We start from the raw sequence: 15,074 nt of genomic DNA, 5'->3' as shown, positions 1-15,074 counted from the left end.
ACCACTATACATCTACTGAACTTTCCAAGACCAGTGCACACCTTTTTGCTAAATCCATCAGGAATACATGCAAAAGGATTCATAATAAAAAGAATAACACTACATAATAGTAAGAGCATTTACCTTTGCCCAGTATCTAAAAGCCACAACCAAAGGTATGAGCCTTGATTCCAATAAGCCCAAAGTAGTGAGCAGGTTGGTGGTGAGACAAGCATTTTCATTGCCTGCACTCACTTTACAAAGACGACCACTATTGAAAAAGAATGAAGAATTAAGATTTTCCTTCATGTTATATAGATTAGTAAATTTTGATACTGTACATAGAGAAACCAGAAGGTGCAGTTTGTCAAAGGTCACTCCCACTTGCAGGTCCCCTATGCAGCTAAGTTGAACCTAAAGCCTACCCATACATGGCTCGAATCTCAGCCGGTTTCACCAGGAACCAGCCAAGGCTGAACAATGTATGGGCAGGCTGAATGTACCCAAGTTTATTAACTTTTTACATGTGTTTATTGCCAGCAGCTGCTAGCAATAATCACAGTGCTCTCCTGCCGGGGATGGCTTTCCTCACCAGGAGAGCATGAATGGCTCAGCGGGAGGGCTTCCCCATCAACAGTCTGTTGATGGAGAAATTGGGGAATTTATTTTCGGTTGAGGGAAAGAACTTTGCTCCGCCTATGGCTGGCTTAAGAGTTCAGTGTTCTAGCATATCCCCTAGATTCTTTGAAATAAAAGCTCATTATTGGAACAGAAGATAAGGGGGAAATCTCAGCACGCCGCCCGAAAAGGATGAGTAGCCAAAAAATGTGCCCAAATGGGAGGATCATGGATCAGTCAGAAAGCTTCACAGGAGGCAGCTAGCCAGTCTACCAGCTGAAACAGTAAGAGCAATTCCAGCACAATATTTTGGCACTTAGTCAGGACAAATACACAAGTTTATCAAATGAGCCACGTCCTTTTTGCCTAGACTTCAGCTTTAGGCTTCATGCACACTGCACGTTTTTACAGCTGCTTCTGCATGTTAGCCTAGGGGTTTATTTACTAAAAGGCAAATCCACCGTGCACTACAAGTGCACTTGGATGTGCAGTCGCTGTAGATCTAACAGGAAGAACTGAAATGAGGGGAAGCTCTGCTCATCCAATTATGTGCATGCAAAAATGCTGTTTTTCCTTGCATGTCCCCTTCGAATCTACAGCGACTCCACTTGCAGTGCATTTGTAGTGAAAAGTGGATTTGCATTTAGTAAATAAACCCCTATGTCTCCATGCACACATAGGCTTTAGCAGCATTTAGTGGCAGAGAGCTTTTACAGGCAGGGGAAAAAAAAAAAAAAAACAGACTGCAAATGCGTCCAGGAGCAGCAGCAGAGGGTGGGCAGAAAAAACGCTGGGAGCTGTAGAGCGCGGCTAAACGCTAGGTGCGTTTAACGCTTGAGCAATAATTAATTTCAATGGCCAGAATTATTCTGGTCAATGAAATGAATGCCCAAGAGTTTGACGCCTGTAAAAGCTTCAGACACATTTACAAGGACCAGGCATTTTTATATGCAAAAATGCTGCTGGCATCCAGGAGAGTAAGAGGGTTGTAAACCCTCACATACACAAGTGAACCTTGGCACCCCAGACGTTTTGGAACTACATTTCCCATGATGCTCAACTACGTTGCAGAGTGCATAAGCATCCTGGGAAATGTAGTTCCAAAACATCTGGGGTGCCAAGGTTCGCCATCACTGCCTTAGGTGATCGACAGATGAAAAAAATCCTCCTACATAGGTTTTATTATTTTATCTGCAGTCTTCCCCTCTCTACACCCTTTCAGAAGAAGTGCAGATTGTTTTAAAATAAATAATCAAGCCATCTTCATCTGTCTTAGCACAGAGATGTAGACTACAGTTACACTGTGTGAGAGCAGATTTGAGAAAAGTAACAACCCCTTACACCCCCTCCCACAAAGAAGAACTGCATTCTGAATAGACAAGTTCCGTTCTGAGTGCTCCATCCTCCTCCTGACACAAAGTTATCTCATGTGTTGGGAAAACTTCTCAGAAGTGACTCATGCTAACAGAGAAACAAAGCATCAGGGAGAAACAACACTTTGAGCTTTGAAGAGAGAAAAGTAAACACTACAGATCTAGGTGCTTAGTTCAAAATTCACGACTGGGGTTTACAACCACTTTAAATAAACGTCCTGCGTACATGAGGCCTTATTAACAAAAAACACATTTAACCAATATGTTTCACAATAGTTAAATGTACAAAAATTTTTTTTTTAAAAAAAAAAGCGTTCTAACCTCCTCTTTTCTGTACAAACCACAACAGGGACTCTTGCATGGAAGTCGGCATCAAAGTCTACAAACATATCTAGAATTGTAAAAATGGATAAAACATGTTAGAGAAAAACCTACGCATGTAAAAAGGAAGCAAGCCTGATCTCTCTCACCAAAACATATCTGTACTGTAAACATAAGACAACCTCCCTCATATGTAGCTTGACGCAGTTAATGAAGAGCACTAGAGGTGGTAAGCAATGCCCCAGGCCCAATCAACAGCATCTAACAATTGTACAAAAACATATGCACTGGGTTAAATGCATTTCCTTTTTTGTTGCACAGCCTAGAAGGGGCACAATGATGATTTTTAAAGTGAATTTATCTTTCAAAACAAGACCATATTTATTTTAAAATGGGGGTGAGGGAAATCGTAAAAACAAAACAAAAAAAAACAAACACTTTACAATACCTCTCGAAAACCGCAAAAAAAGAAAAAAAAAAAAAAAAAAAAAAAAAAAGTTATGTGCGAATGGAAGGCTGCAATAAAAAACTGGATATAATCATTTGAGGCACCGACCTGAAACAAGTAGATCAGGAGTTCTGACCTAATGCAGAACGTTACACATAAACTGTTGGCATAATTAATGTGGAATGCATGTGTTTTTGTTATCAAAATTAAGCTGGCCATACACTATACAATTTTCTCATTCAATTTACTTTAGATTTACCCTGAACTATGCAGTACAAGGGCCTGCCTAATTGCATACAAATTGAAAGTGTTTAGGTTTGACCTCTATTGGTTTTGGTAAATCTAGGGGGAAATTTGTATTTACAGCCTTGGGGTGCACAGTAAATTGCCTTCAGCATTATTCCCGTTTACTCCTGCTGGAGGCCACCATTATAAAGCCAAGAGAAGTCACTTCCTTATTGGAAACTCTCTCCCTCTCCTTGGTCTCAAAATCTATAGGTCACTTTCTTCAATTAAATATGTACATTTCCAGCCTTTATTGTATGTCTTGGTTCATTAACGCTGGGCACACTGTCCTAAAATCCTGCTGAATTGGCAGACTTTTGGTGCGTTTACAGGAGTCTGTCTGACAGAAGCCGGTCTGACGACCGGCTTTTGTCGTAGGGACATGCTGGAAAACCAGCATTTCGATCAGCACTTAGCCAATGGCTGTGAGCTTTGATCAATGTAATGTCGTGGGGGGGTTGGGGAGAAAAGACTTGAGTCCCCGTTAAAGACTACAATAGCACCGCAAGGGGAGGGGGGGGGGACCCAATGAGGTGAGATGCATGATCCCTAGGCTGCCAAATAGTTAAGACTGAGTACTGGAACCTGAAGACGACTTACCACTTTGTTTCAGGCTATCTTGAACTAATAAGAGGACATCTGGCTGATTCATCTTAAAAAAAAAATAAGTAAAAATAAAATTTATATACACATTTAAAAAAAGGGTTAAGGTTTGCAAAGGAGCTTAAAGTAATGCACTTTCAGTGGTTTAGACACATGTAAATAAATTTAACTATACATGTATATGGAGGATGCCATATTTGTTTTTTTATACAGAAGCTCGACTTCTCTACAGTGCTGTACAATGTTTATGCTTAACTACCCATTCTCACTAACCAAGCACAACTATGAGGACTTGTGGCTCTTTTCCTGATCTAAGCAATCGTCAAAGGTCTGTAACTGAAAAAAGGGGAAAAAAAAAAAAAAAAAAAAAAACACACATTACAGTGGTAGAAACCCATTTTATTGCAGTTTCCAGGTCTAGATGTGGCAGCTGCATTGGTTGTTTTTTGCTGCTCCTCCCCCCTTCCCTTTATTTTCACCCAGTGATCCAGCCAGAAAGGCCGCTTTCACACATGCGGACCGTTCCTTTGATCAGTTCCGTCACTTTTTTTCAAAGAAATAAAAACGGATGAAGTTTGCCATCAGGTTTTCCATGCCAAAAACAGACCATTTGTCCATTTTTCATATGGAGGAATAGGGCTTTCTTCACAAAAAAAGTTCTCTAAAGTGTATGAAAACAGATGATCCATGTACATTATTTCCATAGGAATTCATTAATGTCTGGTTTTGATTTGTCTACGGATGGATGAAAAAACAAACAGTCCATATGGATGGATAAAAACCAAAAGGAACAGTCTGTATGTGCGAAAGGCCCAAGTCTAACATCGTTGCTTTAACAGACCAAGCTGTCAAGTAAAAAGTGACAGGTAGATGGTTAAGACAAAGCATTTAAAGCAGAAATAAAGCTGCAAATACTTAGCGCCCTACAAAAATCCATCATTCATGAGGTCCCTTGCCTGACGCCACTGTATTAGTCTAGGTGCTCTTAACTGTTGCCTTTGAACTGTTTAAAAATCGTTAGCAAGGGTTCAGCTTTGTTGGTCGCGTCTATCTAAATCTGCTATTGTATCCAACACTACCCTCTCCACCGGTTGACAATGTTGCTGTTCAAAAGGGTCTCCATTGTTCTTCTATCCAGAGAGATGCCACTCTAAGGCCCTTTTCACACAGGTATTCCGTTTGCTTCATCAGTTTAGATACGTTTTTTCAAAGAAAAAAATGGATCAATTTTTCTACACACACGTAAAGCGGAGATCCACCCAAAGTGGAAGTTCCACTTTAAGGACTCTTGACATGTCACTTTTTCTTTGGGGGGGGGGGGGGGGCGGGAGCAGGTACCAGCACCCACGTCCGCTTAGGCCACCCACGTCACAGGTCTCAGATAATTGCCTGGCCATTCAGGACAAGCAGTGCGACTCGCACATGTGCAGTACGCACCAGGCTGTGAAGCTGCCACAGCCGCTTCCCCACACTAGTGGAGCCGGGGAAGAGAGCCCAGGAAGAGAGCCCGGGCTTCGGTGGCCGCATCATGGGACATGCAAGTGTGTGCTTATTAAAAAGGTCAGCAGCTAAGTGCCACCTAAGTCTTGAAGCCATTTTTTCCCTTTCAAATTTTTGTTTCACAGGATTTAAAATAATTTTATTCCTGACGATTACTTCAAACCCCCAACTATTATATCTTTACTTAAAACCCCCAACTATTATATCTTTTCTGAAAACAGACACCCTAGGAGAATACATTTGGGGTAGTTCCAATTTATATCACTTATTTGCACAACTGTTTAAAAAAAATAGGTTAACTAATGTTAATTTTAGGGCACACAAACACTAGTTTACCCAATTTTATGGTAAACTAAAAGATAAAGTTGCACGGAGAAAATCAATACCAAACATGTTAAGAATTAAAATAGCATGCACCCATGCAACAGCGAAAAAAAAGTCAATACCCCATTTTTTCCAGGGCAGTTTTTGTGTTTTTCGCACACACAAAAAATTAATAAACACATTTTAGGCCGAAAAATTACACAAAATCTCTAAAACATTTTCTGAAAGCAGACACCCTAGGTAATAAAATGGATCATCAAAATACTAGTGGTTACACTGCCTGTGCCACATCCCTCATGAAATATACAAAATTGTTTCCCCTGAATATCGGACTTGTTTGATCATACAAATTTAAAAGGTTATATATAATTAATATGACGTTAAAAAATTGGCTATCACATATACAATAAATGCATGAGAATGTTCACACGACACAAGGTATAGATATTACGATGGTCTGTGAATACACCAACTGCGAAGGATACGATGATGAAGTTGTAACTTCCTCCATCCGACGCGTTTCAGAGAGCAAAAACCCTCCATCAGGGGTATGGGAGGTGTCACTTAAAGTCAATCACATGGCATTGCGCGTAAACATTACATGTATCCTCTAAAAACAAAATCTGAAGCTTCTGCTTGTCCACCCAATTTTTGACCCCCTATATGAGGCTTGTTTATTAGGAAAATCATATAGAACCCTATATTTTCTATGAGTAATGCTTCAAAAGCCCCCTTTAGATATCAGTTTAGGGTTATGGAGGGTGTCTTGTTAGAATTATTGCTCTCACTCCGGCGTGCGTGTCAATATGCAACTAGTATATCGCAATCAATGTTTTTGAGCGTAAGCGCCTCCGACACATGCGTTTAGATTCATACGTGTGTATTTATGGGGGGGGGGGGGGGGATGTCATGCTTGGGTGTAACTTTTCCCCTATGTGAAGTTTTTAGGTGACAGATTCTCTTTAATGAGAAATGCAGGGTCATTAAGGGGAGGGGGGGGGGTTGGGGGGGGGGGGGGGGGGGAGTCATAGGGTGACTCAGTCCCTATTTACATTCGTGGTGGGGCCGAATGACAACTCCTTCTCCGCACTTTGATTTTTCACCTCCCCAGCCAGCTGAGCTATACCATCTGCTCCCCCCACTAGCCTTGTCTTTGATAGGCTCATCACCCTGATGGTATGATGTATTTGTTTTTTGCCATTCATTATATAGCAACAACTGATTAGTACCAATCCTGGACTCTAGATCACTGGTCCTAGTTACATTTTACTCTATTTTTGTTTTCTATAGCTGTTTCTATAGCTCTGGATACCACCATATAGACCTTCGTTTTCACTAAGGGTCCGTGTTTCAATATTGGCTGCCTCCGTGCCCGTCTGGGGGATATTCCACACCTTGCTGCCCCTTTGCTTCTCGACTGGACGGCTGCTGATGGTTTTAAAGGTGGGTTCTCTAAAGGGACTTGGCACAGTTGGGAGTTGGACATAGTTTGACATTACTGTTAAAATCCTTGACATGTTTGATTACTCAGTATCTTATACCTACCATGTCTTTTGTTTTACATTTAGTAAATGTATATGATACCAATTTTTCACCATCTTTCGCCCCTGAAGAAGCGGGTTTCCAAAAAAACCTGTCAGGCATCCTGGGCACCACAGCAGCTACACTTATCCAACTATGCCGTCTAGTCAGTGAGGGCATTATCTTTTCTATGTCTCATGTTTGATGTAGCTGTCCTCAATTTACATATGGATTTTTATGCTGAACTGTCTATGCACATTTTTTGACATTACATTTTAAACAAGTTTGCTGTATGTAATAAAAATTTATATTTTACTTTACTTGGTTTGTTTTCCTACACTATTGGTCAGTAGACTGTACCCCCTTAAAGTCCCTCCAGACCCTCCTTTCTTTCCCATACCATATCTACTCACTTTGGGACGTAGGTACCTAGTATTGATTAGTCTACCCCATTCTGAGCTTATCCAAATAAATCCTTCTCCGCACTATTAGGTATAGGAAAAAAAAAAGCCAGCAATTACATTTAAAGCCGGCAAGAACAGTCAGCGCCGGCAAGTGAGGCAACTGTCCTGCCTTTCTTTCTTCGGCCCCAAACCCCCCACTTTGTCTGCAGTACACACAGGTACCAGGCCCTAACAAATGCAAAAACCGGTGCAACAACAAACAGCTTTTCCATTTGCATCAGTTTATCCTCCATTCCGTTTTGAACGGAACAAAAATAGGGTTTTTGTCAGTTTTTTTTTTGAATGATCATTTACATCAGTTTTTCTAAAAATGGACAAAAAGTCCACATTTGTGAAAGGGGCCCAAGACAGGAGGAGTGTTACAGTCCAAGTCACCAGGTGAAAATAAGGAGGAACAGCAAGAGGAACTAAAAAAAAAAAAAAAAAAACGCAGCCACCACATTTTAAAGCGGAGTTCCACCCTGGTTATACATTTTTTTACAAAAATACCCCCGGGACAGTCAGGGCTAGCACATTCCACAATGGCTAGCCTCTGATCTGTCCCGGGTTGCACTTACCTTTCAGGAGATATACTTACCTTGAAATTGTCTTCTCCAGCGCTGCCATCTCAGGTGTGGGCAGCTTGAAGCCAGCACGATCCTCTTCCGCGTCCTCTTCGGTCCTCTTCCTCCTTCTTCGGTCCCACGATGCACTGCACCGGCCCCGACGTCACTTCCGGGTCGCGCGCGTCATCCCTCCACAGCTTCTGGGCATGCCCAGAAGCTGTTTAGAAGGGGATGACGCGCGCGCCCCGGAACTGACGTCGGGGCCGGTGCAGGCGCAATGATTCCTGGGAGCGATGACGTTCAGCTCCCAGGAATCATTGCAAAAGCCAGGAAGTGACGAATCGCCGTGGCCGCCGAGGGGAGGAAGAAGAAAGTAAGGCGAGTATATTTTCTCTAAAAGGTAAGTGAAAAAAAAAAAAAAAAATTGCGATTATCCATTTGTTTTTCAGGTGACCGGGAGCGAGAAGATGGAGGTAAGTATAAATTTCGGGTGGAACTCCGCTTTAAGGATTGCCAAGATGAAAAAAAAAAAAAAAAAAACCACGATGCTGCATCTGTCCCTAGGTCAGCTTTAAGACAGAATCAAGTGATTAAAAACACGGGCGATCGCTCGGTTCTCACCTCCCTGACTAGAGAGAGCTGATAACTATCGGTCACTAGCTCTCAGCTACCCCCATGCTCAGTTCTGGGCTGTAGAGGGGGCGGAAGCGCCTGGCTCAGGATCGCTGAGAGAATGAGCTGGGAGCCAGTCCAGTCATGTGGGCCGATCCAGACTATATGGTCGTGATCTTTCTAGAGCCTGGACCGGCTCTGCAACATCAGCCGACAGCAGGCTTTAGCTGAAACCAGGTCATAGGAGTGCAGAACGAACTGCACTCCTGTGATCCACAGAAGAACAGACAAAGGAGCTTTGGCTGTACTACTCTCTATTAAGTTATTTCAAATAAAAAAAATAAATAAAATCTCAGAAAAGTAAGTGGACAACTTATAAGTTGGCTGCCTGTACCCTGTGAAAATAGACAGTAATTAGAACAGATACCAATCTGAATGGTTACTTACACTGGCAGGAAACTGAATATCTATGTTCAGATCAGAATTTTTAAACCCCATTCTGCTGCAGGAGGATCCATACAGCCTAAGAGAGCAGTCTGTGAATGTAAAACAGGAAGAAAATTGACTAGATAAGAAAAAAAATAAATCATAAAATAAGTCAAATATCACACATCATGCAAACCTGGAAGATTCTCCTGAATAAGCACTTCCATTGCAGACACAGTTGATAGTCTTTCTACCAAGTCTTCTTCATCCAAGCCCTGTTCCTGAACCACTTTACTAATCGCCATTCCGATTGCTTGCAGTTGCGGTTCAGTTGGTGGTGGCAGAGTGGTCAGTAATTCCTCTTCCTTTTTTTCCTAAAAAAAACAACCAGCATTTTATGAAATACTTCACACAAACGAGTTGTGTCATGTAAATGGTTATAAATATTCAGTTCTAAGAATAAATTTTTTTTTAGCTTAAAACATCAGTTTTAAAGCCAAGGAATTCCTAAAGTCTGACTGGGACTTCTGAGTGCATAAGAGAAATGAAAGTTACTGTCAAGGCTACACAAAGGATGACAAAAAAAAAAAAAAAAACACACACGGGAACTAGGCATATTACCGGTCAAATGCTCTATAATAATGAATTCTACAGCTAAAATTCATATATATTCTAGCTATTTCACAAAAGTGAGTAAGTACACGCTTCACATTTTTGTAAATATTATATCTATTCATGAGACAACACTGAAGAAATTGCACTTTCCTACAATGTAAAGTAGTGAGTGTACAGCTTTTATAACCGTGTAAAGTTGCGGTCCTCTCAAAACAAATCCGAAAATAACGTTTTCGAAGCGATCATACGATAATCAGATCATTAGTACAGAGCTTTCGAGAGCCGATCACGACAGTTCATCCGATTTTATCCCAATCGGACAAGCGCGAAAAAGGTTTCTTGTACGATACCAGATTGTATGATTTTCGTTTAATCAGTACAGTTGTCGTCCAAAAATACAATACAAATATACACAACATCACTTTGAAATTTTTATTCTGCCGTAAGAGAAATGTGACTTAATAACTTCTCCATTTTCGTTATGAGACTAGCATGAAAAAAAAAAAAACGACGATCTCCCATCCGATTTTCAGATCGTGTGTACAGGCCATTAAGGTTTAAACCGCTGGAAACAAAAGTGAGTACACCCCTACATTAAAACGTCCAAATTGGGCCCAAAATATCAATATTTTGTGTGGCCACCATTATTTTCCAGCAATGCCTTAACTCCCTTGGGCATGGAGTTCACCAGAGCTTCACAGGTTGCCACTGGAGTCCTCTTCAACTCCTCCATGATTACATCACGGAGCTGGTGGATGTTCGAGACCTTGCGCTCCTCCACCTTTCATTTGAGGATGCCCCACAGATGCTCAATAGGGTTTAGGTTTGGAGACATGCTTGGCAAGTCCATTACCTTTACCCTCAGCTTCTTTAGCAAAGCAGTGGTCCTCTTAGAGGTGTGTTTGGGGTCGTTATGTTGGAATACTGCCCTGTGGCACAGTCTCCGAAGGGAGGAGGGATCATGCTCTGCTTCAGTATGTCACAGTACATGTTGGCATGTAGCTCCCCAGTGCCGGCAGCACTTATGAAGCCCCAGACCATGACACTCCCACCTCCATACTTGACTGTAGGCAAGACATTTGTCTTTGTACTCCTCACCTGGTTGCCATCACACACTTGACACCATCTGAACCAAATAAGTTTATCTTGGTCTCATTAGACCACAGGACATGGTTCCCATAATCCATGTCTTTAGTCTGCTTGTCTTCAAGAAACTGTTTGCGGGCTTTTTGCATCGTCATTAGAAGAGGCTTCCTTCTTAGACGACAGCCATGCAGACCAATTTGATGCAGTGTGAAGCGTATGGTCTGAGCACTGACAGGCTGACCCCCCACCCCTTCAACCTCTAAATCAATGCTGGCAGCACTCACACGTCTATTTCCCAAAGACAACCTCTGTATATGATGCTGAGCACGTGCACTAAAATTCTTTGGTTGACCATGGCGAGGCCTGTTCTGAGTGGAACCTGTCCTGTTAAACCACTGTATGGTCTTAGCCAGTGCTGCAGCTCAGTTTCAGGGTCTTGGCAATCTTCTTATAGCCTAGGCAATCTTGAAGTAGAACAATTTTTTTCAGATCCTCAGAGAGTTCTTTGCCATGAGATGCCATGTTGAACTTCCAGTGACCAGTATGAGAGAGTAAGAGCGATAAACACCAAATTTAACACCCCTGCTCCCCATTCACACCTGAGACCTTCTAACACGAGTCACATGACACCGGGGAAGGAAAAACTGTTAATTGGGCCTATTTTGGACATGTTCACTCAGGTGTGTACTCACTTTTGTTGCGAGAGGATTAGACATTAATAGCTGTGTGTTGAGTTATTTTGAGGGGACAGCAAATTTACACTGTTCTACAAGCTGTACACTCACTACTTTACATTGTAGCGAAGTGTTGTTTCTTCAGTGTTGTCACATGAAAAGATATAATAAAATATTTACAAAAATGTGAGGGGTGTACACACTTTTGTGAGATACTGTATATGAACCTTTTGGCACCCAAATGGACAGCTATTATACATACTTTACCAAATACACTTTCATGCTGCACTTCTGTGCAAGTGCATTATTGCCTTGAGCAGTGATTACATATGGCCAAAGACAATGTGGTTCCGTCTAGAAAACCAGACCTTTGCATTTTAAACAGAGAAAAAAAAAAAAATTTCCCAACCTGGAATTCTAGTGTCTAAACACTACAAGGTAGAGGTGCAACCGGAAATAAAGGATGCACTTGCCTGGAAATATTTATTTATATATAAATTGTATTATATTCAACTTTAAAATACATGAATTTAAAAAGGAATATGAATTTATTGCCGGCCACCTTTAGCTCATGAAAAGCTAAAAAAAAAAAAAAAAAAAAAAAAAAGATATACATACATACTAATATATATATATATATATATATATATATATATATATATATATATATATATATATATATATATATATATATATATATATATATATATATATATATATATATATATATATATATATATATATATATATATATATATATATATACACACACACACACACATATACATACACATACATATACACACACACACACAAACTTGCTTGCTGCATTTTGGTCAGAAAAAAAATGCACCCCCCCTCCCGTTAAAGGTGTGCACCGACGACCAGGTGGCCGCCTTGTAAATCTGCGTCACTGACACTTGATGACGGAAAGCCTGGGAGACACTAAGCACCCGAGTAGAGTGCTACTTGACAGGGAAAGGAGGAACCTGACCCCTGATGCGATAGGCCTGAACCACTGTCTGTCTGATCCATCTGGAAATGGTCGCAGGAAAAGCAGACAACTCTTTGTGAGGTCCGTCTGTGAGCCAAAATAGAGTGACTTCCTAAAAGACTCTGTAGCTGCCAGGTACACCCTAATTTTGCAGACCACATCCAAGGCATGCAAGGTAATTTCCTTTGGATGTTTAGCCTGAGACACAGGGAAGGCAACACCATTTATTTAAATGACAGAGACCACTTTATGAAGGAATAACAGACAGGGGCAAAGCACCCCCTTATCCTTGTAAATCACCAATAAGGTGAATGACCGGATAATGCCGCCAGTTTCGACACCCTACGCGCAGAGGCGAAGGCCACCTTCCAAGCAGCGCAAGCAGGGAAACCTTCCAAATATTTTCAAAGGGCGGCTTCTGTAGAGCTGAAAGCACCACATTAAGATCCCAGGGCGGCAACGGAGCTAACAACATAGGAACAAAATGTCGGACACCCTGAAGAGTGAGAGGCCAAAGGTCGTTGGAAAAAGACCGCAAAAGCCGATACCTGGCCCTTTGATGGTACTCAAGGCCAATTTCTGTTAAAGGAAGGTTAGGATCCGATCCACCGAGAGGGAGCGAGGATGAACCCCAAGAGACTCACACCACGCAATGCAAGTCTTCCATGTACGATGGTAAATCTTCCTAGAAGTAGATTTCCTAGCTTTCAACAGCGTAGAAATCACTGACTCAGACAAACCTCCATCCTTCAGCACCTGGTGTTCAACAGTCAAGCCGTCAAAGCCAGTGACTAAAGCAGGAAAGATCGGTCTTTGGAACAGCAGATCCTCCCTGAGAGGATGCAGAGAGCAAAACGGAGGAAGCGTTGGTTACCTGCACATATAAGATAGTGCAGGTAGATGTACTTGATGTCGATAGAAGGGAGAATTCCCCCCGTTGTAGGACGCCACTACCGTGTGAATGTACACCACATAACTTCTGTACTCGTATGGAAATTGGGTGGAGCATAATTATCTATCAAAAAAAAGAGTACTGGCACAATGCCCTATAAATTAAATGCCAAAAGTAAACCAAGTCCACAGGTAGAACCCTGTAGACAATAAGAATGGGGATTTTAATGTGCCCAAAGACTAGCAGTTAGAAAAAATACAAATGATATAGAAAAAATACAAAATGATATAGAAAAAATACAAATGATATAGAAAAAATACAAACAATAAAAAATGTAAATTTTATCTAAAGACAAGATGGTAAAAAGAGCATCTAGGTGTATTGCAGCACATCCTACAATGCAATGGATTGACGCGTTTCACCCATACGTAGGGCTTGTATGCCAAGACCGAACCAGATATCGTAGCCTCACTGAATAACTTTGTGGACCCATGTGTCCCATACCAGGGAGGATCATGGATCCGGAAACCAGCGAAGATGTCCCCCCCCCCCCCCCCACCCCAGATACAGATGAGGGCACCCCTTCATGTAGAGGCAGCCCTATCTGCATGTCATGAAGAGCTCGCTCGTGGCTTGCCAAACCAGGTCCTCTTGGAACCTCTGGTGGAGGCCCTGACTTTTGATCCCTTGTCTTGAGACCCTGAGGGACGAAAAATCCTCTAAACCGAGGAGAATGGCTAACGTCTACAATGGGGCTCCTTGCCCTTGGTAGCCTGCAGAAGAGTACTCTTCCCCCCCTGTGAGACCCTTAACTATGGCATCCAAGGAAGCTCCAAAAAGGCAATCCCATACAAGGGGGAGATCAGATAAAGCCTTCTTAGAAATCAGGTCTGCAGACCAGTATTTCAGCCAGATAATACGTCGAAGGACCACTGTTGATACAGACAGCCTAGAAAGCAAAGGAACTGCATCCAAGAGGCATCACAGGTAAACTGTAGCCCCTGGACCAACTGATCTGCCAGCTCCGCAAAGACGGGGAAGCCGTTTTCCCTCCAGGTCCCGGCAAAAAAGTGTAGACCACTCCAAGGGATGCGCCAAGCTGACCACATGGCCTAGCAGGCCGCAAGCCACGGCCTACATTTTTGTGGAGGCCCAGCTGCAAGTGCACGGATCCTAGTAGGCCGCAGCCTAAATTTTTGTGGACGCCCAGCACTTGGACGCGAGCCCCAGCGGAGCCGACCACCCAGGGGCAGCAGAGGGGAGGGCGGATGCCCAAACGGGAGGCAGTGGTTTCAGCCATTCTCACAAAGTTTACGATTAGTAGGCAGCAAAGCCGCGGCCTAAATTTTCGGCCAGATCCGGCCACGTGAGGTGTGTACTTGCAGATGCTAAAGTATCAGCTACTCTATTAGTGCCAGAAAATAGAACAAAAAGGAATCGGATTTCCTAAATTCTTTTGTACAAGCTATTTACTGAAGGACACATGTTTTAGCGTCTAACTTATGAAATTTTCTTTCCTGTTCCCTCACAGGATTTGAACAGAAAGTTGGCAACACTTTCTTGGTCTCTATGAAATTTTGAGACCACCTTAGGTAAGAAAGCCAGATCAGTCTTAAAAATAATATGATCCGAAAAAATCTGCAAAAAAAAGGAGCTCTAATAGAAAGGGCTTCGAGTTCACTGACCTTCCTTGCGGTAGTCTTGAGGGTTAAAAATTTTACCTCACAAGACTTAATGGGTTCAAATGGCTCTTCTAGGAGAGCTTGCAGAACCACTGATAGGTCCCACATAGGG

The 15,074-nt window shown here is 42.1% G+C and overlaps 1 protein-coding gene across 1 annotated transcript in view; it reads right to left on the bottom strand.

The window, feature by feature from the left end:
* Positions 1 to 15,074, bottom strand: part of TUT7 (terminal uridylyl transferase 7) — a 162,680-nt gene that overhangs the window by 95,276 nt on the left and 52,330 nt on the right. The window contains exons 5-9 of the mRNA XM_082272795.1: positions 9,216 to 9,393; positions 9,041 to 9,129; positions 3,625 to 3,676; positions 2,292 to 2,361; positions 124 to 250 (exon numbers count right to left, since the gene is read on the bottom strand). Of these exons, the coding sequence (XP_082128921.1) occupies positions 124 to 250; positions 2,292 to 2,361; positions 3,625 to 3,676; positions 9,041 to 9,129; positions 9,216 to 9,393 (516 nt within the window). The remainder of the gene's footprint in view (positions 1 to 123; positions 251 to 2,291; positions 2,362 to 3,624; positions 3,677 to 9,040; positions 9,130 to 9,215; positions 9,394 to 15,074) is intronic.

This window comes from Pelophylax lessonae (assembly GCF_965119305.1).
Source record: "Pelophylax lessonae genome assembly, chromosome: 1".
NCBI classification, from domain to species: domain Eukaryota; kingdom Metazoa; phylum Chordata; class Amphibia; order Anura; family Ranidae; genus Pelophylax; species Pelophylax lessonae.
The sequence above is the reverse complement of the archived record's forward strand: the minus strand, read 5'-3'. Positions and strand labels throughout refer to the sequence as shown.